The sequence below is a fragment of the Hyaena hyaena genome, unplaced genomic scaffold (genome assembly GCF_003009895.1).
Source record: "Hyaena hyaena isolate Hyena2069 unplaced genomic scaffold, ASM300989v1 scaffold_227, whole genome shotgun sequence".
Taxonomy (NCBI): domain Eukaryota; kingdom Metazoa; phylum Chordata; class Mammalia; order Carnivora; family Hyaenidae; genus Hyaena; species Hyaena hyaena.
In genome coordinates, this window is record NW_024080859.1 from 2,256,316 (window position 1) to 2,280,823 (window position 24,508).

Here is a 24,508-nt window from a genome sequence, read left to right on the forward strand (position 1 = left end):
GGGCGCTGGACTAACTGGAGGCCTGCCCGGGGTCGAGGCCACTGGACCCGCCGTTGGAACCACGCCTGGGTGAGGGTGCTGCTAGGTCTCATCCAGCCAGGCCAAGGACAGGGCCGCGCGCTCCAGGGAGGGGAGCTTCGAAGGGCGGCGGCAGGGGCTCCCAAGTCTTCCCTGGGCTGCGGCGACCGCCCGCGCCTCCCTCCTAATCCCAGCCAAGGCACTACCTGTCCCCTCCTTCCGCTTCCGCGCCCGCCCGCCCCGCCATATTAGGCCCCGGCCCCGCCCCCCGTGTCAGTGGCCCGGACCCGGGCCGACCCCCAGCTTATTGACCCAGCCCTCTCACCCAAACCATCAAGGCCCGGCCTCCCGCCTTCTCCCGCCCAACTTTAGGCCCCGCCTCACCTGGGCTCCACCCTCTCCCCGCACACCCTCTAAGCCACGCCTCTTACGCAGCTCCTAGGTCAAGGTGGGTCCAGGGTTCCGGCGGGTAGGCCGCACCTACCCTGCATTGCTCCGCCCTTTCGCTCCAGGCCCCGCCCATCTCTCTAGAGTCACCCCCTTATCTATCCCCTGTTAGTCCAGACATCAATCTCCCTATCTAGATTTAATATCCCCACCCACTCGCGGCGGGAGTCCTACTAGGCCCCGCCCCCTTATGAACCCCCCTCCCCCGCTTGCCTAGGCCCCGCCCTCAATTCTCTTCCCCCTCCTCAAAGCCCCTCCCCCAGCCTCGGAAGCCTGGTCCTCGCAGGCTCCATCCCCTCACCCTAGCCTCGTTCCCCGTCGAGCCCAGGTGTTTTACCTGGCACTTAGGTGAGTCGTGTGCGGTGGCGGTTTCGGTCTAAGCCTCCCGCCTCTTCTCTCGGCGCGTTGCTTAAGCCCCGAAGGCACGGAGGGACCCGAGCCCAAAGGCGGTGGGCTCCCCAGCCCGGATCCCGCCTCTCTGGTGCTGCTGTCTCCCCCCGCCCACACCCCCGAAGGCAGCGCCGAAGTGGTCCCGGGTCGCGCCGACATGCCGGAGCTGGTGGTGACAGCGCTGCTGGCGCCGTCGCGCGTCACTCTGAAGCTGCTGCGCGCCTTCATGTGGAGCCTCGTGTTCTCCGCGGCGCTGGTGGCCGCCGCCGTCTACGGCTGCATCGCGCTCACGCACGTGCTGTGCCGGCCCCGGCGCGGCTGCTGCGGGCGCCCCAGGCGCACCCCACCCGCCTGCTTGAGCGACCCCACGCTGGGCGAACACTGCTTCCTGACCCTCAAGGTGGGCGCGCGGGCGCGGGCGGCTGTGGGGGGCCGTCGGGGCTTGGGGTGGGGGCTCGAGGACCCCTGGAGGTCGGGCCTGAGGGGCCCGGCCCGGGTGAGCAGGCAGCAAACGGCCGAATCTAAATATGGGTCGGGCCTGGCCGGAAGGGGCGGGGGGGGGGGGGGGGGGTGTCAAGCCTAGTGAGGAGGGGTTCCCCAGGCCTCAGACCGTGCCCTCCCCCAGAGCTCGGGGCTGCGCCTCCACTATGTCTCTGCTGGACGTGGCAACGGGCCCCTCATGCTGTTTCTGCACGGCTTCCCGGAGAACTGGTAAGTCTGAAACCTGGGGGCCTGGGGAGCCCAAGGCCGCAGGTGGAGCTAGAGGTGCAGCTCGGGCCACCGGGGCGGGCTGGGTAGACTGGGGCCACAAGGCATACGGTCGGGGTGCTGGCCGACAGGCGTTTCCAGGAACGCCCCTACAGAGATGGGACAGAGGGGTATCGGTGTTGAGGCTGCCCTGGACCCAGAGCGCAGCTGACCTTGCCTTCGGCCTGGGGTTCCCCCCTCTTCCTTTCTGGGAAGTCCAGGGCAGGGAGGTGGGGTCACCAAAAGTCTCCACTGGGCGGAGGGTGGAGGTGCAGCCCCGGGACCCTGACTCAACCTCCCTCTCCACCTGCCTGACAGGTTCTCCTGGCGCTACCAGCTTTGGGAGTTCCAGAGCCGGTTCCACGTGGTGGCCGTGGACCTACGGGGATACGGCTCCTCAGATGCGCCCCGCGATGTTGACTGTTACACTATCGACCTGCTGACGGCGGACATCCAGGACATCATCCTGGGCCTGGGTGCGGATACCCCCGTCCCAGGCCTGGCCTCCCTCACACCTGCCTTGCCTCGCCTCGCCTCTGCCTGGCATCTCACTGACGCGGGTTCCTCTCACCCTCCAGGTTATTCCAAGTGCATCCTGGTGGCCCATGACTGGGGCGCGCTCCTCGCCTGGAACTTCTCCATCTACCACCCATCCCTGGTGACGCGGATGGTAGTTGTCGGTGCTGCCCCTATGTCTGTGTACCAAGGTGTGTTGGGGAGTCCAGGCCGCTGGGATATGCCTGTGCGAAGGGGCTTGTCTCTGTGTCTACGCTTCCTTGTCCACCGGTCAACACTCCCGGGCCGGGGCACACGCATGATGCTCCCAATCTCCAATCGGTGACAGTACACTCAGGAGTAACTCACAGGTTTGGAGCGCTCGCAGGTAACAATTGCTCTGACAAGGGGCTTTGCGTCCATAACCGACGCAAGCCTCTGTGCATACGAAAGTGTCGTTATCTCCATGATCCAGTTGGGGAAACTGAGGCAAAAGAGGCTAAATGTCTTTGTTCTGGCAAGGAAGGCATAGATGAGTAAGCAGATGCCCTTCTCATCACCTGAGTCTAATTCCCAGAACATTCCCTGGGGCGCGGCCTCTCTCTCCCGCTCTCCCTCTCTCTCTCCCTCTGTCTCTCACCCTCCTCGTTGGTGTTTCTTGTCTGTCTCTAGACTGTCAGCTCTCTGGGGGCAAAGGGAGTTTTGTTTGTTCTGTTTGCTCCTGGCATACAGTAGGTGCTCAATAAATGTGGAAATGCATCCAGACCTGGGAAAGGGAAGCATGCCGGTGGTTTTGGGGGCTCCTGGGAGCTGCAGAGGGAGGGGCCCCCCATTCTGCAGGTGCAGCCACCCCTCGGCAGGGAGGGACACCGGTCCCCCGGCCAGGAGGATCGTCAAGTCACCCCACAGGGTCAGTCAGGCATGCGATGACATTCAGGAGTGTGCCTGCCCTGGGTGCACGTAGGCGCGTGAGGGCGCGCGGCCACCCCAGGCCCAGGCCTCGCATCCACCTTTCCCCCTGCCGCCCGCAGACTACTCTATACGCCACATTGGCCAGTTCTTCCGTTCCAACTACGTGTTCCTGTTCCAGCTTCCCTGGCTGCCGGAGAAATTACTGTCCATGTCTGACTTCCAGGTGCAGCGGGGCGAAGGCCTGGAGGTGGGGGGAGGGGAGGGGCGCGACTGGCCGAGCGGGCGCTGAACCCGTAGTCCTGCGTGTACCCAGATCCTGAAGACCAGCCTCACACACCACAAGACAGGCATCCCGCACTTAACCCCCAGCGAGCTTGAAGCCTTCCTTTACTACTTCTCACAGCCGGGTGGCCTTACTGGGCCCCTCAACTATTACCGAAACCTCTTCAGGTGAGACCAGCCCCAGGGTGGAAGCCCGGGAGAGTTCTGGGGGCCGGGGGGTGGGGGGACCCTTCTTCTTCTCCCTGTCTTGGCCCTAGGAACTTCCCCCTGGAGCCCCAGGAGCTGGCCGTGCCCACGCTGCTGCTGTGGGGAGAGAAGGACACCTACTTCGAGCAGGGGCTGGTGGGAGCCATCGCCAGTCGCTTTGTGCCCGGCCGGCTGGAGGCCCACATCCTGCCGGGCGTGGGGCACTGGATCCCCCAGAGCAACCCCGAGGAGATGCACCAGTACATGTGGGCCTTCTTGCAAGACCTGCTGGACTAGTGGCCCTCGCTCCCTGGCCTGCGTGCCCCTGGATGATCCCCGGGTCCCGCGCAGGCGTGGGACTCCTAGACCGCACGAGAGCGTGTCTGTGGATGCCCTCAGGCACACGAAGCTGCACACTCACACACCGGTGTGAGTGTACTGTGCACGGGAGCAAGCACCTCAGCCCTGGGGGACCCAGTACTCCTCTCCTCTGCGGAGCTGGGTGCAGTGACCTACCTTTCCCCTTCGGGAGGCCCCCCCCTTCCTGCCAGCGGCCTCCCTCCAGAGCTGACCTTCCCAACCCCGGCTTTCATCTCCAGTCTGAGTCTTCAGCTAAAAGCTGTTCTGTCCAATAGAGTACTGGCGGCCATATCTGGCTGCCTCGATTTAAATGCAAGTGAATTAAAATATGATCGATTAAGACTCCAGTCCCTCCGTCACTGTAGCCATACTTCAAGGGCTCCGTTGACACATAAGCATAAAGCATTCAATTGGACAGTGCTGATGAAGGTACTCGCAGAAGAGGGGTGTCTGTACCTGGCTACCTGACCAGCTCACCAAGGGAGGACTCTCATGTGCGAAGCAGGTGCGTGTGTGACCTCCTGTCTAGCCAGGCCCTGGGTGGCTCCCACCATCTTCCTCTCGGTTGGGACTCCGGGCCTTGTAAGGTCAAGGTCTCTAGCTGCGGCCTGGGGAGGATCCCTGAGATCGCTGCATCAGATCCATTGAAAAACAGCTCTAGGCCTTGTTAGGGTGGATGTTTGAGACTCTGGACGGGGCACAGGAAGGGACCGGCTCCCTGAAGGACAATCTGAAGTCTGAGACCTGCCTCTCCAGTTCCCGAATCTTCTCCAAATTAACCACAGTTTCTGCTGAGTCTTTCGGGCAGGGGTGGAGGGAGGTGGGGGCTCTGGCTCCAACCTCCAGATGAGGGTGAGACAAGGAGAGGGTGAATCATCCAGCCTCAGGCTGGTCACGGCCCTTCTGTCTCCCCAGCCCTGGCCTGGCCTTTGGGGACCGTGTTATGACAAATGGTGATGAATCTCTCTGGGGACCTGCAACCTCAGAAATACACTCTCTTCTCCCTGGGATGGGCCTGGCTGGCTAAAGCCTGCCCGTTGGTCATCCCGTTCTGCACTCTCTTGTCTCTAACATAACATCCTTCTCATCCATCATGTGCGTCAGGCACTGATCTAGGCCCCGGGGAGTGAACAACAGAACGGGCATAGAGAGCTAGGTGAGTGTCTTGACGGCTCCGGAAAGGCTTCCCTACCTGGGGGACACACTTCGGGGAGTGGGAAGCAGTAAATAGGAAGGTTGGAGGTGGAAAGAAGCGTGGGCTACTGGAGTACGTCGTGGGGCTTAGTGGCTGCTAGCGCAGAGCGAGGGAGGAGAAGAGGCCACAGCCAGAGCGCCAGGGGCTGTGAGGAGTTTGGATTCGATTCTCAAGGGGAGCCAGGGGAGGGTTTTCAGCTGGGGAGGGACATGGCTTGCATTTTGAAAAGCTCCCTGTTGTGGCTGGACAGTCCCACGCAAGAGTGCGAGCCGGGAGACAGTCAGGGGGCCATGCACTGCCTCTGCACCGGGCGGCCCGGAGGCCCTACGGGAGCCGGGGTCCCCAGCGCCCGACCCACCTCAGGGCCTCCACTTCCAGGGTGCCCCTTGGCGGCGAGGAGATGGGCAGGAGGGGAAGGGGACCCCGCGACCTCGGGCCTGGGGTGGAGGTCTGGGGCGAGGAGGCCTGCGGGCAGGATGAGGATGGTGTGTCCAGGGGGCGGTGGGTCTGGCGACGGTTGCCGGGGTGATGGGGAAAGGGCTGATGGTTGACCGGAACGGGTAGCGGTTGTCTGGGTGATTGGAGGGGCCCAGGCGAAGGCTGACGGGAGGCCTCGGACAGTTGCTGGGGCGACGGGTCCGCTGACGGTTGCCAGGGTAACAAGAAGGCGCCGTCTTCCGCCTCCTCGGCTGCGGGAGGGAGTCCGAGTCTGGGGGTGGGGGGGAATTCATCGCGGCGATTGGGCAGAGTCCTGGCTAGCGAGCCAATAGAGACTCGTGACTCGGCCGGAGCCAGCCTGAGCCAATCGGGGCGCGCCTTGCTCCCGGGGGAGGGGCTGGGCGCGCGCCTCCGTTCCAAGAGGAGAAGGGACCCGGAGGGTTTGGAGGGGGGCGGCTGAGGCCCCTCCCAGGCTTGGCGACTCCCTTTCCCTGCTCAGAGCTCCCGCCTCCAGACTGCCTTCAATCATTCATTCATTCACTCACTCACTCACTCACTCACTCGTTCATCTGTCCTGCTACAGGCTCAAAGCCTTTGACCGCGCACAAGAGGAGGGGCTAGGGAGGCGGAGGAAGCAAAGGGGGGGCGGGGCACTTACTTGAGGAGTGGATGGGAAGGCTCCTTGGAGGAGGCAACCTCGGAGCTTCCCCCAGCAAGGATGTGCCCCAACCCACGGAAGCCTCCATGCTCAGCTGATTTAGTGTTCCGTGAGGCTGGGAGGGAAGTTTGGGATGGGAAGCCGTGGACTTCACACACCAGGCCAGGAGCGTGAACCCCAGGGGCCAGCAGGAAAGGGTTCCGGATAGGTCTGTGTGTTTGGAATATTACTTGGGGGCTGGTGAAGAGGCAGGACCCGAGGGGCAAAACCGAGGGTTGGGAGGCCTGGGAGGGAGATGGGCGTGGTCCAGGCCACAAAGGATGAGGCCCAAATCCAGGCTCTGGGTGACGAGCAGATACGAAGGAAAGACCAGAGGCACGTTTGGAAGGCACGGTCAGTCTGAGGGGCCTGGACCCCCGGGCAAGGACCTAGAAGCATCTGTGAATTAAAAACAAAGATACAAGGGAGCATCCGTGTGTGGTGGGGCAGAGGGGTGCCGAAGCGGGAGAAGATGAAGTCTCTCCAGAACAGAGCAGACAAGACTGGAGGCTGAGCCCCTGGGGCCGCAACATCTAAGGGACAAGCAGAGCAGAGAAACCACCGAGTTAGGAGGGGAAGCAGGCAAGCGTGATGCCCCAGCAGTGGGGGGCAGGGGATGTCAAGGAGGAGGGGCACCGCCCACGGTTTCACAAGCCGCTGACACATTGAGAAGAATGAGCCACGCACATTGTGAGGAAGGGAAGCTGGGAGTGAAGGCGGAAGACACAAGTCTTGGACGTTCTGAGCACCCTTCAGCAGGAGTGAGGAGGGAAGAATAGGGACCCCAGCTGTGAGCCTAGGGGGAATAAGTGACACATTCAAATGGGGTAAGTTGAGACAGGTTTGCTACAGGGACCCCATACAGTGAGCAGGGTTTGGAGAAACCAAAGGGGCAAGCACCCCATGGACAGCCGTTACGGTCTCTTGGTCCCCCTGACCAAACAAGAGGGAAGAGGGGTGTTAGAACCCAAGCACAGGGGCGCCTGGGTGGCTCAGTCAGCTGAGCATCCGACTTCGCCTGGGGCCGTGATCTCATGGTTCGTGAGCTCAAGCCCCGCGTCAGGCTCTGTGCTGACAGCTCGGAGCCTGGAGCCTGTTTCAGATTCTGTGTGTGTGTGTGTGTGTGTGTGTGTGTGTGTGTGTGTGTGTGTGTCCCTCCTCGTTTGCACTCTATATTTCTCTCCCTCTCTGTCTCAAAAATAAATAAACAGGGGCACCTGGGTGGCTTAGTCGGTTAAGCGTCCGACTTTTGCTTAGGTCACGATCTCGCGGTTCATGGGTTTGAGCCCCACGTCGGGCTCTGTGCTGACTGCCAGCTCAGAGCCTGGAGCCCATTTCAGATTCTGTATCTCCCTCTCTCTCTGACCCTCCCCTGCTCACGCTCTCTCTCTCTCTCTCTCTCTCTCTCTCCTAGAAATAAATAAAAATAAATAAATAAAATAAATAAATATAAAATAATTAAAAAAAAAAAAAAAAGAACCCAAGCACAGATGTATGCAGACAGGGCCTTTGGTCAAGGGCTGCAGCCAGAGGAGCTGACCCTACAGGAAGGGATGCAGGAGAATTAATACCCCATTCTCTCCTCTGGCTTCATCTTCTGCCAGTGCCTGCTATTGGCCAAACCCACCTGAAAGCCAAGGACAAGGCCGTCCATTGATGCAGCCGGTAGAGGTCAGCCTCTGGGGGCACGGAGTGGGTGGAGGAGGAGAAGAGCGAAGCAGGGGCAAAGGAAAGGGGGGTAGAGGGTAGAGAGTCAGGAGCTTGGGGGTGGGGCAGTGTGAGAGGAGCACTTGCAGCGCATTCCTGTGAACTTCACTTTGTCATGGAAGAGGGCTCAGCCTCTGGCCGAGGGAAGAGGCAATGAAAAGCCCTGGGGAGGCATTTCCCTTCTCTGAAGCAGAAGGACCGGTCGGGAGACAAGTGTCACGCTTATAGGGAGAAGGACAAGCTCCGAGGGCTGGGGAGCCAAGGACAGGCAGGGGACATCAGGGCGTCATGGTTCAGACCTGAGCAGGAGGAGATGGGGTCTGGAGGAAGGCTGTGCACACGGACCACCAGGGCCTGTGTGGCCAAGACGCCCAGTGGATGTCCCACCCAGTGGAGGGTCCTAAAGGGAAACCACCACCTCCAGAAGGGGCGAGGGGTGGCCTCCAGAGCAGCAGGGCCCCGCAGCTGCTCAACAGAAGCGAGTTCCCTTCCCTTCACTCTCTTCCATACTCAGTTCTCACCCCCTCTCCTCCTCCGAGAACCCCCTCCCGGCCCCAGCCCTTATCCCTTCCTCTGACCAAGTCCTGATCTAAGGGGGGCAGCCTCAGAGCTGCCAATGGGTACATTCAAGTCCCACCCCTGGGGCCCCCCTCTGCACTGAAATGTACTTGGCAGGTTCATTCGATCAACTGATCGTTGTTTCACCTACGTGGGCCAGCCTCTCGGCTAGGCCCTGGGACTCAGCAGTGAGCAAGACGGATGCTAACACACTGAGGCCCGTCCTGCCGTCCCATCCCCGACACTGAAATCTCTCCTTCCCTCGGGCCACAGTCCATGGTTCTTACTTGTCTGCCTTCTTGTTTTGCTTTTCTTCTTTATTAACTTAAAAAATTTTTAAGTTTAGTTGTTTTCGTTTTTTTTTAATGTTGATTTATTCTTGAGAGACAGAGTGTGAGCAGGGGAGGGGCAGAGAGAGAGAGAGAAGGGGACACGGAATCCGAAGCAGGCTCCAGGCTCTGAGCTGTCAGCACAGAGCCCCGACGCGGGGCTCGAACTCAGGAACCGTGAGATTGTGACCTGAGCCAAAGTTGGACGCTTAACCGACTGAGCCACCCAGGCGACCCCTAAGTTTATTTATTTTGAAAGAGAAAGAGAGATAGAGCATGAGCAAGGGAGGGCAGAGAGAGAGGGGGAGAGGGAGAGAATCCAAAGCAGGCTCAGCGCTGTCAGCACGGAGCCTGATGCAGGGCCGGATCCCACGAACTGTGAGATCATGACCTGAGCTGAAGTCATGAGCCACATGCTCAACGAACTGAGCTTGTCTGCCTTTGATAGATTGTCAGTAAAATGTTTGTCGAATGAATGAATATCTGTCGAACGAATGAATGAAGGGGAGGAAAGCTGGAGGGGCGGAGTGAACCGCCAGGCGAAAGGCGCCTTCAGGGTTTGAGAAAAGAGCTCCCAATGGTGGAAGCAGCCTGTGCCAACACTGGTAGGGAGAGAAGGGTGTCACTCTGGGCAGTGGGGAGCCATAGAGGGTTGGAGCATGAGAGGGCCCTCGGGAGGCAGTGGCCACAAGAGCTGGTTGGGTCTACGGCCAACAGCCCCCTGGAGTCCAGCCTTTCCTCTCTTGCCCAGGGCCCGCACCCAGCAGCCCTCACCCCTGCTGGTCATTGTCGGGCTCTCATGGCCCACTGCCTGGGCCTGGGGGCCTGGCCCCAGCTTTGGTGCAGAGGGCAGGACTGTGGTCCCTGGAGGAGAAGCTGAGGGCACGTTCTCAGGTTCCCGGTCATCGGCCTGGGCCCGGCAGCTGTGTCTTGGCCTGGCCCCAGGTCCTGTGTCCCTGGGGACTGAGCTTATTGAGGAGAAATGCAGTCCTGGGCCAAGGCGGCCGGCAAGGGCAGGGAGAGGGCTCAAGCTTCCCCCCACCCCACCCCCGCCCAAGCCCCACCACACTGGGAACTGCGTGGCAGCCCACTGCAAGGCTGTGGGAATGGTGGCTTCAGACGATCCTGTCCCCCACGAGTCTGGACACCTTGGGCTGATTCTGCCACTGTGGCTGGAGGGCAGCGGGATCCTGGAGCCAGGACTCCACATTCTACTTGCTGAGTCATGGGGACTTGACATGGGATTGACACCCTGAAGAGACTCCATAAAGGTGTCTGTCTTTTGTGTCCACTCCACCCATGCTGGCCTCAGCCTATGTTTTCACTAGTATTGCCCCCTTTCCTTCTCTGTTTGCTATGGAACCAGAGGCCACCGGAGCAGCAGAGTCACAGACTCTAGACTTTCTGCCTAGCAAAATGTGGGTCCAGATTCCTTGGTTGCTTCTTCTGATGGGCAGCTCAGTACCTCTTAGGACATCCATTCCAGAAAAACGTCCTTTCTCAGAGGGCTCAGGGGAGCAGCTAGCCCACCTCCCGAAGCCCCTACCTTTGCCCTTGGACCTTGAACCCTTTTCTGGACCCCCAGAGTTCTAGAATGGTACTGAAGATAGTGGTCTGGCCCCCCTGTGGTAGCCCTTCTGGATTGGGCATCCTAACTCCTTCAGCCAATTCCTGAGTCACCAAACCCTTCCATGTCACCCTCTCTGTCCCCAGATCATGCTGTGTGATGCCTGGTTCCTGGGAAGCTCCCAGTCTAGGGGGAGATACAGAGCAGGGCATAGATACCCCAGCCCCTTGTGGATGAGACTGATACAGAAAGCAGGAGGGTGTGGGAAAGCCCAGGGGGGCTCTGCCTGGGGGACAGAGAGCTGAAACCTCGAAGAGTAAAAGGAGTTCACCAGGCACAGGGATGGGGGGTTGGAAGAAAGAGGGACCAGCATGGGCAAAGGGGAGGCATTGTGGGAAATAGCAGAGCATTCTCTATAACTGAAAGAACATACATTTAAAATGTTTTTCTTAATGTTTATTTTTGATAGAGAGAGAGAGCACATACATGGGAGGGACAGAGAGAGAGGGGGACAGAATCTTCAGGGGGCTCTGTGCTGACAGCAGAGAGCCCAGCGCAAGGATTGACCCCACAAACTGTGAGGTCGTGAGGTCACGATCCGAAGTCGGACGCTTAACACCGAGCCACCCAGGCGCCCCAAGAAAATACATTTTTGAAGAGAACACTCGCTGTGAGTTCCTGCTTGGGGAGGAAGCACAAGGGTCCTTGTAACTAGCTGGGTGTCCCCGCAGAAGGAAGAACCCGGACAAAGGCCACGAGAGCACAGGCCTGCTGGGTGAGGAGGGACAGTGAATCAGTATGATGATGAGAGGGGAAGGGCTGCAGAGGGTAAGGCCAGTCTGAAGGCTCTGAAAGCAGGGCCCAGGGGCTTGGATTTCCTCCTGGGTTGATGGGCACCGGAGTGCACCTGCCCTAGGGTCTATTGACTCAGTACACTCACTATGACTCAGGCTGTGCTCTTTCTTGTGAAACTGTTATCCCTTTCTCTGATCCCCACCCCACCCCACCCCCACCCCCTGATACTCCTTGTGGCCTGGAGTCACTCAGGCCTGGGTCCTAATATTGGTTCTTCCTCTAGAAAGCTTCCAGCAAGTCACCATAAGAGAGGCAGATAGTCCCTCCCCTAGGAGCTGCATCCAGAAGATGGGAGTGGCAGAGAATCCTCACTTCCTGTCCCACAGGGCTGACCCATCTACCAGCCTCAGCAGTGTGGGGGTAGGGGGTTGCGGGGAGGGGGGGTCATCTCTGGCCCCCAGGCTGCGGCCAGTCATTCACCTGTCACCCTCGGCCCTTCATGCTTCTTCTTTCTGACTGATAGTACTTCTCTGCCTTCTTCCCCTCTTCCTCTTCCAGCATTTAAAAATCATCCAGGGTATTAATGGATGAAGGGATAAGCAAAATACAGTACAGCCAGTCAATGGAATATGACTCAGCCATATGAAACTGAGAACTGGCTCATGCTCCACGGTGGTAGATGAACCTCAAAAACATTATGCTGAGTGAAAAAAGCCAAACACCAAGGACCCTGTGCTGTCTGATTCCATGTATATAAAATGTTCAGGACAGGCAAACCCATAGAAGCAGAAAGCCGCTTGGTGGCTGTCAGGAGCTGGAGGAAGGGGCTGGAGAGTGGCTGCCCTATGGGGATGGGGTGTCCCTTTGGGGTGATAGAAATGCGTTGGAACTGACCCGAAAAACAAACAATCCAGTGAAGAAATGGGCAGAAGACATGAACAGACACTTCTCCAAAGAGGACATCCAGATGGCCAACAGACACATGAAACGATGCTCAGCATCCCTCCTCATCAGGGAAATACAAATCAAAACCACACTGAGATACCACCTCACGCCAGTCAGAGTGGCTAAAATGAGCAAATCAGAGAACTCTAGATGCTGGCGAGGATGTGGAGAAACGGGCACCCTCCTACACTGTTGGTGAGAATGTAAACTGGTGCAGCCCCTCTGGAAAACAGTGTGGAGGTTCCTCAAAAAGTGAATAATAGAACTCCCCTAGGACCCAGCAATAGCACTGCTAGGAATTTACCCAAGGGATACAGAAGTGCTGATGCATAGGGGCACATGGACCCCAATGTTCACAGCAGCACTCTCAACCGTATCCAAAACATGGAAAGAGCCTAAGTGTCCATCAACGGATGAATGGATCAAGGAGATGTGGTTTATCTATACGATGGAATACTACATGGCAATGAGAAACAATGACATCTGGCCCTGTGTAGCAACATGGATGGACCTTGAGGGTGTTATGTTGAGCGAAATAAGTCAGGCAGAGAAGGAAAATATCATATGTTTGCACGTATAGGAGGATTAAGAGGAACTTAACTGAGGAACAAGGGGGAGAAGAAGGGGGGAAATGGTGGGGGAAAGGGAGAGAGGCAAACCATGAGAGACTCTTGAATGCTGAGAAACAAACTGAGGACTGATGGATGTGGAGGGAAGGGGGGCGATGGGCATGGAGGAGGGCACTTGTGGGGATGAGCACTGGGTGTTATATGGAAACCAACTTGACAAACTATTAAAAAAAAAAAAAAAAGAAAGAAATGTGTTGGAACTTGATGGGGGTGATAGTTGCACTAAATGCCACTGAGCTGTATACTTTAAAATGGCAAGTGGAGGGGCGCATGGGTGGCTCAGTCAGTTAAGCGTCCGACTTCAGCTGAGATCATGATTTCACCATTTGTGGATTCGAGCCCCGCGTCCAGCTCTGTGCTGACAGCTCAGAGCCTGGAGCCTGCTTCCGATTCTGTATCTCCCTCTCTCTCTGCCCCTCCCCTGCTCACACTCTGTCTCTGTCTCTCTCAAAAATCAATAAACATTTAAAAAAATTGAATGGCAAGTGGTTAATTTTATGTGAATTTTATCTCAGTTTTGTCAAAAATCCTCAGAGGAAATCATCAATAAATGCCCAACCCAGTGGGTGAACACTGTTTGATGGACACCAGGCTATTCATATACTCTCAGAGTATCTCCGCACGTGATACTGAGATTTATTTATTAATAACAGGAGGAGGGGATGGGAAGAGAACAGTACCTTGATAGTAGGGAAAGCTGGCCAACTTCACACAAGCGATCAAAGTTTAATATCACCAGTGTTAGGAATTGATGTCAGGTACCTCCTGATACGCGGCACTGGGGAGGCCAGCATCACCTGGTTCTGGACCTGTGGACCTGTGGTTCTGGACAAAGACACACTCCCTGGGTGGGAGGACCCAGCAGGCCAGGCCGCTGGAGGACGTCCTGAGAAACAAGTGGCCTCAATTCTCTCAACATGCGAATATCACAAAAGACAGGGAAAAGCTGAGGAACTGATTCAGATCAAGCAAATGTGGCACAATGCGGAAAGAGTTGGTGAATCTGGACAAAGGGCATATGGAAATCACGCTATTCTGCATTCGACATTATTTTTTATTATTTTTTTTTTCTAGGAGGGAGAGAGAGAGAGAGACAGCGTGAGCAGGGGAGGGTCAGAGAGAGAGGGAGTCACAGACTGAAAGAGGCTCCAGGCTCTGAGCTGGCAGTCAGCACAGAGCCCGATGCGGGGCTCGAACCCACGAACCGCGAGATCATGACCTAAGCGAAAGTCGGACGCTTAACCGACTAAGCCACCCAGGCGCCCCAGTTCGACATTATTTTAAAATAAAAAGGTTAAAAGTTGCCTAAAGCTCTCTGGGCTGCCCTGGTGAAAATCTCCGACCATGGCTTCTAGATGCTCAGCCTCTATATAGAGGTGACCCACCCCTAGGCTCCAGGTTCCTAACCCATCCCTCCTCCCTGCGGCTAAATAAGGGGGGGGGGCAGCCTGCCTCTTTCTCCTCCTCATGGTGGCAAGTGTGACCCCTGACCTGTCCACTCCTCCTCCTTTCTCTGCTCCCTCCTGTGGGTGCAGACCTGTGTCTCTGCTACCGTGTTTTCCCTCTCATTTGGCCTTCCTGGCTGGGCTCCACTGGACCCGCCTCTGGGGAGCCCTCTCTGGGGGAGGAAGGTATACCGCAGCCCCTGGAACAAAGCCAGACATAAAGCCAGAGATTTATACGCACCTGTTGAATAAATGAATGAACAAATAAGTAACTACCCTCAAGCAGAGCCCTCACTAACCCCTTCCCAGACTCTGTCCCTCCCTCTGGCCTAGCTCTGAACCCACAGAGCTGGGGGCCTTTCTGTGTCCTGCTTTTTCTTCCTCGGAATGAGGGCTTCTCCAGGGCTGGGCTTGGGGCCCCTTTCAGGGTCCCCATTATCGCCACATGGACAGAGTGGGCTGCAGGGCGGCTTTGGAGCATGACTGGTTTTGGAAAAGGCAGTTGATCAAACTGAGCAAGGCTAAGCAGCAAAGCTGGGTGGGGCTGGGGGCTGGGGCGGACCTTTGGGGTTTACGGAGGGTAGTAAGGAGGAAGAGGGGTGCTTTCCAGGAGAGCTGAGATTAAGAAGGCATGTGTGTGTGTGTGTGAGAGAGAGAGTGTGTGTGTGAGCGTGTGTGTGTGTGTGTGTGTGCACTCACATCCATGAGGCTCCTTCCTAATATGTGTCTGGGGTCTGAGGCTGCAAATGCTGCCCCAGGCTTAAGGCCTGGCTGGGCCTGAATTTTGGGTTTGTGTCTTATATTTTCAGTCCTCTTGAAGCTCTATGCGCGTATGTCTGCGATGGGGCAGGGTGGTTGTGTGTGCATGGGATTCCTAGGACGTGCCTGGCCTCAGTTTTCGGGGATCTGTGTCTGTGCCCTGGCTCTGTGTGCGTCCCCGGGCTCTGAGTGTGTGTTGGGAGCGTGGGTGTTGACGAGGCTGGTGTGTCTGTCACCGCGGATTCAGCCCACGCCTCACCGCATGGCTGGCCTGAGTTTCCAAGGATCTGCGGGTCCCAGGCTGTGTGGGTGGAGGGTGGGCAGGGACCCCGGGAGGCCGGGCTGGGGTGGGGGGGCGGGGGAGCACAGGGCCGGCCCCGGGGCGGGGCGAGCCGCCCAGGGCTGGGGGCGGGGCGGCCCGGCAGCCTCACTTTGGCGAAGTTGGCGGCGCGGAGGCTGGCCCGGGACGCGCCCGGAGCCCAGGGAAGAAGGGAGGAGGGAGGAGGGAGGGTCGCGGCCGGCCGCCATGGGGCCGGGGACCCGGGGCCGCCGCCGCCGCCGTCTCCCGATGTCGGCGCCGCCACCGCTGCTGCCCGTGCGGGCGCTGCCCCTGTTGCTACTGCTAGCGGGGCCCGGGGCTGCAGGTGAGGGGCTGGGACCTGGCGGTCGGGACTGGGTGGGTGGGTTGGGGGAGGGTAAGAGCGGAGTTTAAGGACCCCCGAGTCTGGGGCTGGAGGGCTGGCCCCAAGGCCCAGAGCAGGGGCTGTGAGCACAGGAGTCCGGGGGCTACGTGCCAATCCCGGGGGGGGGGGGCGCAGGGACTCAATGGGGGGAGGGGGCAGGGCCTCAGAGGTCCGCAGATTACGAGCCCAGGAGAGATCAGAGTTGGGGGTGTAGGGACTCAGGAATCAGGGGCTGGGAGCTTGAGGTGCAGGGATCAGGGACGCGAGATCGGGGGAACCAAGGATCTGGAGCACGCTCCCAATGCACACCCGTCTGGAGTCCCGGGAAGGTCACGAATTGGAGCCTCAGTACCCCCAGGCTGGGGACCCCTCGCACAAAAGCCCCCTACACACCCAGGGCCGGCCTGGCCGGGCCGGGCGGGCGACGGGGAGGGGGCGCGAAGTTCTCGGAGCTCTGAACTCGGGGAAAACTTCTCAGGCCGGAGCGCGGCAAGACCCGGAGCTGGAGTTGGAGCGGGAGCCGCAGCGGCGCCCGCGCCCCTTTCCCCGCCCGCGGCCCCGCTCCCTCCCTTGGCCGCAGGGACCCGGCGGCCCCGGGACCCCGCCCCCGCGAGGGGAGGGAAAAGGAGGGCGGGGGGCGCGAGCCCACGTGCTCCGCTCCAGCTCTAGCGCCCAGTCCCCGCAGCCTGAGCCCCTCCCCAGCCGGCCGGGGGCCCCCCGCCCCTCCCCCTCCCCGCTCTCCCTTCCCCCGCTCGGGACAATGGCCGCGCCGTCTAGACACCCCCTCCCCCCCGGCTGGCCTCGCGCTTTCTTTGCCAGACAAAGCGGGACGGGCGGCGGGGTCTGGGCGGGGGCTGCGGGGGCGCACACCCCCAAGGGAGGCCTGGCCGGCGGAAGAGATACGCGGCCAGAGCGGCCGTGGTCCGGGGTCCCAGGGAGCCTCCGTGCGACTCTGCGCTGGGAGGGAAGGGCCTCCACAGCCCAGCCCGGTGCCCGATCGGGCAGGATCGGGCAGGAGCTGCCGCCTCCGCGGGGCCAGCGCTCACACACATGGCCTGTCACACACTTGCAGGCACACACAGCCCTGGGTCACACATACAGAGACGTAGACGTGCGCGCGCACACGCACACACACACGACACCCGCAGACGTGGACACACAGCTCACACACTGACATTCGTACTCGTACAATCACCCGTGTTCCTAGGTACCATGGGTCACCAGCCCAAGGCCCTGCACGCGTTGCCTGCACACACATTCAGCACATGTAGACACGGATCCAAGACATGCCCACACCCAGTTTATACGTGCAGGCAGACGGTCACATCCAACGCGCACACAGACACACCTGAGAACACAGCGGTCACACACACACAGCTGTGTGCCCAGATAACGTCCACGCACAGGGACCCACCGCAGGTCCGGACTGCACATCACAGCACGGGCGTGTGTACACACATGGACTTCAAGTGCACACACACGTGGCTCATCATATGGCCCCCTAGGGTGAGTTCACAGGCACCGGCCCTGTCCGGGTGGTAGGGTCCTGTCTCTGCTTATCCCCTGAGGAAGGGGACACAGGCCTCGTTGTCTTGTTCTCAGGTCCAGCTCACCTTATTCCGTCTCTCCCTCTGTGTCTCTGCACATCTCTCTCTTCTCTGAGGCAGCTTGCTTCTAGCTTCCTTTTTTGTATCTGTCTCTGCCTTTCTCTATCTCCCTCCATCTCCCTCTATCTGTGACCAGCGAGGGCACACACACACACACACACACACACACACACAGGCCCCACACCTGCCATCACACACAACTCTCCACTAGCTCACACCCAGCCGCACCCCAGACCAGTCTGGCGGGACAGTTAGACTGCCACACCTCAGAGGGACACAGCCCTCAGGGATGGGGACGCTGGACAGGGCAGCACATGCCTAGTGCCAGCTGCCCCTCCCTTCAAACCACACCCTATCCCTGCAACACCCAGTGTTGGCTGTGCGAGGGGTACCTGCCTTGGGCCCTCTCAGCAGAGCACTGTTCAGGTCTGCCCAGCTGGAGCAGATGTCCAACATCAGGGGGAAGTGAGAACCATGGCCCCCAGGCCTCCCTACCCCTGCCCTCTCCATTACCCTGGGGTCTGGGCGCATGGCCCCAGACCTCCCTCTAATGCCCAGGACCCTCACTTCCTGCCTTTGCACCCCCCATTCTGGCAGCTTCCTGAGTCCCCACATCTGGCACAAGTCAGCACCTCCTCCTGCCCGCCCCTGCCTTGTGGTTCCCAGGGCTTGAGCTGGCAGGGACAGCTGCAGCCCCAACAGCTGGGGCTGGGGCGGGGGGCCGTGGGAACTGTGGGTGGGGGGGCTCCATGCACCCACAGAAACACCCCCAGCTCGTTGCAGCTGTTCCCTTGGGGGGGGGAAGATGGGCTCTGCCACTCTGCACTTGGGTTCTTGGGTGCCTGGCTGACCCCCCACTTTCCTTCGCTCTCCTCCCCACAGCCCCCCCCTGCCTGGACGGAAGCCCGTGCATGAATGGAGGTCGTTGCACCCAGCTGCCCTCCCGGGAGGCTGCCTGCCTGTGAGTGCCTGGCTCTGAGCCATCAGTGGGTCCTGTGTGGGGGGGGAGGTTGCCTGTCTTCTCCCCTCGCCTCTGTGTCCACCGCAGATGTCTCTACCACTTTCTACATGTGTATGGTTTGGGCAACTTCTTGTTTCCCCATCGGAATCGAGCAGGGTTAAGAAATGAGTAAGGTTTGGGGCGCCTGGGTGGCTTAGTCGGTTAAGCGTCCGACTTTCGATTAGGTCATCATCTCGCGGTTCGTGGGTTCGAGCCCCGTGTCGGGCTCTGTGCTGACTGCCAGCTCAGAGCCTGGAGCTTGCTTCAGATTCTGTGTCTCCCTCTCTCTCTGACCCTCCCCTGCTCGCGCTGTCTCTCTCTCTCTCCTAGAAATAAATAAAACATTAAAAAAAAGAAAGAAAGAAAAAGAAATGAGTAAGGTTGAGAGCAGGGGCTCTGCAGTCTGCCTGGCCTGGGTTCAAATCCCACACCGTGTTGCTCACTGCCTGGGACTCAAACTCTTTAAGCTTCAATGTCCTCGTCTGGAAAACAGGCGTGCACTAATGCCTGCTTCACAGAGTTCTTGGCTGCCTGAAGTCACATGTAAAGCCTCTGATGGAGGTAGTTATTATTCAATTAACAGATCTTGGCAGTAGTGGGTACCTCAGTTGGATCCTCCCATATATCAACATTTGGTGGGGGCGGGGGGACACAGGAGCCGTGTAATACAGCCCTGCGCTGCCACTCTATTGTTGTGTGACCTTGGGGTAGTCACTTCTCTCTGAATCTCACTGCATCTGTGAAATATGGGTGCTCCTTCCTGGCTTGTGACCATGAAGGGGTTCAAAAATTCAGTTGTTAGATGATACAAGGCAAGGCGGAGAGCTGGGAGGAGCAGAGCGGGGGCTGGGAAAGAACTGAGCAGATGGAGACAGAGCTCAGTTTGAATTCTGGGCTCTGGGAGGGGCGCCTGGGTGGCTCAGTCGGTTAAGCCTCTGAGTTTGGCTCAGGTCATGATCTCGCAGTTCATGAGTTCAAGCACCATGTCAGGCTTGGTGCTGACAGCTCAGAGCCTGGAGCCTGCTTTGGATTCTCTTGCTTTCTCTCTCAAAAGTAAACGTTAAGAAATTGAATTCTGGGCTCTGGGATACCTTGAGCAAGTGCTTTGAGCTCTTTGAACCTGTTTTTGCATCTGGAAAATGGGTCAAGAATTCCTTTATGAGGTTGATTGTAAAGATTAAGAGACTCTTCATGTGATGAACTCAGCACAGTGCTCAGCGTATACAGTAAATGCTCCATGAATGCTAATAATGGTAGGGGCTCGGGAAATCGGTGTCATGAAGGGCAACATCTGAAGGTTATGGGGGAAATGCTAGATTCCTTTTATAATATCCTCATTAGTAATAGCACATCACCTAGTAGCCATTGATTGATTCAATAACGTATTCATGTATTCAACAACATGTGTGCCAGGCGCAAGCTGGGTGGTTTTGGGGGTGACTTTAGATCCAGGAGAGCCCCTTTGAAGTTACACACGTACTTTGACTGGAGACCCACTTGGGCTCACCCAGGTAGGGGCTCAGCCTGGCTCAACGGGTTCCTCGGGTCGGGAGCCTGAGATGGTGGGGGTGGGGGAAAGTGCGACCTTATCTGGAGCCACTCACCTGGGAGGCGGAGCCGCGGAGCCGGGCGCCTGCGCAGTGGAGCTCCGCACCTGGAATACTGCCGACAGGTGAATGCTGCCGCGGCTGCCCCGCCCCTCAACAGGTGAATCACCGGCTCGCGCGGCCTCCCGGAGCGCGGACTGTCCGGAGTGGAGCGGGCTCTCCCCAGAGGTGGGCCGTGGGAACCACTCCCCATGGGCCCCCCAATCGCTTTCAAGGTTCTAAACACTCGTATCTTTTCAGGGACTCCCCAGTCTGTCACCCCACACACACACCCATGGATCCCCCAAGCCCCTTCCTCAAAGTAGCTTCTCAAGCCCTGGTCTCTGTCTCCTAGCCCTCGCCGCACCCCCTCCCCCTCCCCTCCCGCCGACCCCCAACCAAGTCTCCTCTCCCCTGTCGGTTTCCCCCAAAGCCCAGGCAGTGGGGCGGGGCGCGGGCAGAGGCTGGAACCTGCCCGACCGGTCGGCAGGGGAGCGGGGCGCAGAGCGTGGGAACCCGCCCGGGGCGTCGGGAGGGGGCCCGCGCGGCCGCGCCCTGCCTGGCGGTGGGACCCGCAGTCCCCGGAGCCCGGCGCGGCGCGCCCCCTCTTGGCGCTCGGTCCTCACCGACGTCCGGGCCCTGCGGGTCTTTGGGGGAGGGGTCTGGGAGCCGGGGCCTCCCGCCTTAACGCCACTGGCACCCCTACCCTGCCGTGCCCCGGCCTGTTTCACTGGGGGCCAGGGTGGGGGAGTCTTGTGGGTGACGCTAGCGACTGAGTCAGCTGCCCGAGGCCAGCCCCAAGCGACTGGGACCAACCCGAGGGAGGGGCTGCGCGGGGGGTGGGCAGCGTCGGGGGCGGGACCGGGACCTTCTTACCAGTCCTGCCTCCTCTTCCCCCCTCCCCCCTGCCCAACCTCCTCTTCCCCCCTCCCCCCTGCCCAACCTCCTCTTCCCCCCTCCGCCGGTGTCTCTCCCGGGGTTTCCGGCCTCAAGCCCAACCGCCCGATCTCCTTCACACTCAAGGTTGCCTTGGTGGATTTGGGGAAGGGGGTGCAGGCTGAAGGACTCGGTCCCCGTGAGAGAGGCCAGAATTGGCGTCCACCTCCTCCTCCCGGTGGCGGGAAGGGTTGCTGTGCCTCCAGGAAAGGCCAGGAGGATGTATGAGAGTTACTCTCTCCACAGAAGAGCTACGCATCTGTGACCTGCGTTGTGGCTTAGGGTCTGGATGTTCGCCAGGCCAGCGTGTCCAACTGTGTGTTTCTGAGTCTGTGTGCGTGTGTGCCTGCGCGCCTGAGAGGTGGTCTTCTGGAGTCTGAGACCTTGTGTTTCTCCCGCCTGGAAGGCTCTTCTTCACAGTACCTTCCGCAGGCTGAAAATATCCTGCTAGTCTTCCGTCTTCGCTCACCTCCCTTCTCCTGTGTCTTATCCTTGGCTGCCATAACAAATTACAAAAAAAAAACCCCTGGGTGGTTTAAAACAGCAGAGATTGGTTCTCACAGTTCCGGAGGCCGGAAGTCTGAAATCGGGGTGTTGGCAGCCCTGGGTCCCCAGGGGGTTTTCAGGAGGGTCCTTCCTGGCCTCTTCCACCTTCTAGTGGTTTCAGGTGCTCCGTGGCGAGTGGGCGCAACACTCTCATGTCTGTTTCTGTCTTCATGTGACCTTTAACGCTTCCTCCCAAATCCCCCTCTGCCAACGGCTTTAAGGCCCATTTTGAAAATCCAGGATGATCACATCTTGATGTCTGTCACTTAGTTACATCCGCAAAGATTCTTTTTTCCAAATAAGGTCAGAGACGCATGTTCTGGGACATGGGCATGCCTTTTCTGGGGCCGTCACTCAGAACCCGCTAAACTCTTGGTGGCCCTCACCACCCCATGCTGGCATGTGATATAATTTGTTATTTGTGTGTCTTCTCTTTGCCCAACTTGGCCGTGAGGATAAGGAGGGCGGGGACGACTTTTATCGCGTTTGCGACTGTATTCCTATTGCTAAGAACATAGTAGGTACTCAGTGAATATTTGTCGCGTGGATGGATGAGTGTGCCTGTTTGTTGGGCTGTCTGCTCGTGTGTGTGCGCGCGCGCGTTTAATGTTTATTTTTGAGAGAAAGAGAGAGCACGTGCGCACTCGTGTGAGCAAACGAGCAGGGAAGGGGCAGAGAGAGGAAGAGAGAGAGCATCCCAAGCAGGCTCTGAGCTGTCAGCCCAGAGCCAGATGCAGGGCTCCATCTCCGGAACCGTGAAATCACGACCTGAGACGAAATCCAGAGTTGACTTAACCGACTGGGCAGCCCAGGCGCCGCTGCTAGTTGTCCGTCCTGTGTGTACCTTTGTGCCTGGGCTTCTCCTGCCCCCCTGCCATCCTAGTACTGCCCTGTACTACGCTATCTCTGCCCACAGGTGCCCTCCAGGATGGGTGGGCGAGCGGTGCCAGCTGGAGGACCCGTGCCATTCGGGCCCCTGTGCTGGCCGCGGCGTCTGCCAGAGCTCGGTGGTGGCAGGCACTGCCCGCTTCTCCTGCCGCTGCCCGCGTGGCTTCCGAGGTAAGGGATGGGTCTGGGGGAGGCGAGCCCGAGGCAACCAAGGATGTGCACGGCCCGAGCTCACCCTCTCCTGGGCCCGCTAGGTCCCGACTGCTCCCTGCCGGACCCCTGCCTCGGCAGCCCCTGTAGCCACGGTGCCCGCTGCTCTGTGGGACCCGATGGCCGGTACCTCTGCTCCTGCCCGCCCGGCTACCAGGGCCGCAGCTGCCGAAGCGATGTGGATGAGTGCCGCGTGGGAGCGCCGTGCCGCCATGGTGGCACCTGCCTCAACACGCCCGGGTCCTTCCGCTGCCAGTGCCCCGCTGGCTACACGGGGCCACTGTGTGAGAACGCCGCAGTGCCCTGCGCCCCCTCGCCATGCCGAAACGGGGGCACATGTAGACAGAGTGGCGATCTCACCTACGACTGCGCCTGCCTCCCTGGTGAGGGAGCTGCTCCCTGGGAGGAGGAGTGGACAGGCAGCAGGCCAGCCCAGCGGTGACCGTCTTTGCCTCCTCCTCCTCTGCTAGGGTTCAAGGGCCAGAACTGTGAAGTGAATGTGGACGACTGTCCAGGGCACCGATGTCTCAATGGCGGCACGTGTGTGGACGGCGTCAACACCTACAATTGCCAGTGCCCTCCTGAATGGACAGGTAAGCCCCAGGGCCGAGAGCAGCCAGGTGGTGGGCGTCGGGTGGGCATGCGTTGGGTGGCTGCACAGGCGCGTGTGTGTGCCACAGGCCAGTTCTGCACGGAGGATGTGGATGAATGTCAGCTGCAGCCCAACGCTTGCCACAACGGGGGCACCTGCTTCAACACACTGGGCGGCCACAGCTGTGTCTGCGTCAATGGCTGGACAGGCGAGAGCTGCAGTCAGAATATCGATGACTGTGCCACGGCCGTGTGCTTCCACGGGGCCACCTGCCATGACCGCGTGGCTTCGTTCTACTGTGCCTGTCCCATGGGCAAGACTGGTGAGTGGCTGTTTTCCTTGTAGGCAGCAGGGAGCCAATGATGGTTCCACGGTGGGGGAAAGGATGGATCCACTCTGACCTGAGCGATAGCATAATTAGGTTGGAGGCCAGCTATGGGGTGCAGGGTGAGGCGGGGAGAGGCCCGAGAAAAGGCTGGCCCACAGTCCAGGGCAGTAGCCGTGGGGATGGAGAGCTATCCTGTGACTGAGGAGAGGGGACTTTTGCAAGTGGCAAAGGTCAGGGAAGGTGTTTGGGAAGAGGACTTGGATATGGAGGGCGGGGGATGTCAGAGGGAGGATACTCCATGAGCCACGGGTTGAGGGTATAGAATCAGAAAAGGAGTCAGCGGATTTTAAAACAATACGTGGATGTTTCCAACTCATTTGCAAATGGTTCAAGAGAAAAGATACATAAGGCTTACACTAGTTTAAGCTAGGTGGTGCGTGTATGAATTAACTCTTTGGTCCATTTGAAAGTTTTCATCATCGATGATTGGGAAAATAGTTACTAAATACACTGAAGGTTAATAGAAACAAAACACAAAACAATAAGTGAGGGATGTGGGATCTTTGGGCAGAGCTGGAGGGTCCGCCCTTGAACTCTGCCTATTCCTTGCCAGGGCTTCTGTGTCATCTGGATGATGCCTGTGTCAGCAATCCCTGTCACGAGGATGCTATCTGTGACACGAACCCAGTGAATGGACGGGCCATCTGCACCTGTCCACCAGGCTTCACCGGCGGGGCATGTGACCAGGATGTAGACGAGTGCTCCATTGGTGAGGGGGGGGCACGGTCTGAGAGGTGGGGGGGGGAGAGGCAGGTCCTTAGCCACCCGCACTCACACTGCCGATGCCTCCCCTTGCAGGCGCCAACCCGTGTGAGCACCTGGGCCGGTGTGTGAACACACAGGGCTCCTTCCTGTGCCAGTGTGGCCGTGGGTACACCGGCCCGCGCTGCGAGACTGATGTCAACGAGTGCCTATCGGGGCCCTGCCGCAACCAGGCCACATGCCTCGACCGCATAGGCCAGTTCACCTGCATCTGCATGGCAGGTGCGTGGTGGGTGTGGTGGGGGCGGAGCCTGAGGCTGGGGGTGAGTGAGGGAACCCTGCAGACAGCAAGGAGCACCCCCGCCACACACACAGTGAAAGTGGGGCTGGAACGGGACCCGGAGAGACTGAAGCCTGGAATGAGGTGGAGGCTGGGCCAGAGCAGAATCTTTGTGCAAGACTAGGGGCC

The 24,508-nt window shown here is 59.2% G+C and overlaps 2 protein-coding genes across 3 annotated transcripts in view; both read left to right on the top strand.

Annotated features, from left to right (window-relative positions):
* On the top strand, positions 1-4,179 carry EPHX3 (epoxide hydrolase 3). 2 transcript variants are annotated; one of them, XM_039243449.1, is made up of 8 exons: positions 1-69; positions 880-1,255; positions 1,481-1,566; positions 1,921-2,078; positions 2,181-2,309; positions 3,129-3,232; positions 3,323-3,459; positions 3,549-4,179. In XM_039243449.1, exons 2-8 carry the CDS (start codon positions 1,013-1,015, stop codon positions 3,772-3,774), a joined length of 1,083 nt encoding a protein of 360 aa, XP_039099380.1. In that variant the 5' UTR covers positions 1-69; positions 880-1,012; the 3' UTR covers positions 3,775-4,179. The 2 variants fall into 2 exon arrangements, with proteins under 2 accessions (XP_039099380.1, XP_039099379.1); XM_039243448.1 differs by having other exon boundaries at positions 6-69; positions 717-1,255.
* Positions 4,180-15,427: 11,248 nt separating this feature from the next.
* NOTCH3 (notch receptor 3) overlaps positions 15,428-24,508 on the top strand; it is a 37,264-nt gene continuing 28,183 nt past the window's right edge. Inside the window, exons 1-8 of the mRNA XM_039243281.1 lie at positions 15,428-15,545; positions 18,074-18,152; positions 22,176-22,318; positions 22,402-22,740; positions 22,828-22,950; positions 23,038-23,271; positions 23,891-24,046; positions 24,136-24,321. Of these exons, the coding sequence (XP_039099212.1) occupies positions 15,428-15,545; positions 18,074-18,152; positions 22,176-22,318; positions 22,402-22,740; positions 22,828-22,950; positions 23,038-23,271; positions 23,891-24,046; positions 24,136-24,321 (1,378 nt within the window). The remainder of the gene's footprint in view (positions 15,546-18,073; positions 18,153-22,175; positions 22,319-22,401; positions 22,741-22,827; positions 22,951-23,037; positions 23,272-23,890; positions 24,047-24,135; positions 24,322-24,508) is intronic.

Excerpts from the sequence above, each read along its gene's own strand:
- EPHX3 (XM_039243449.1), top strand. The coding sequence starts at position 1,013 with ATGCCGGAGCTGGTGGTGACAGCGCTGCTGGCGCCGTCGCGCGTCACT. Across the intron at positions 1,256-1,480 it reads ACTGCTTCCTGACCCTCAAG|AGCTCGGGGCTGCGCCTCCA; the intron begins GTGGGCGCGCGG and ends GCCCTCCCCCAG. Across the intron at positions 2,310-3,128 it reads CCCTATGTCTGTGTACCAAG|ACTACTCTATACGCCACATT; the intron begins GTGTGTTGGGGA and ends TGCCGCCCGCAG.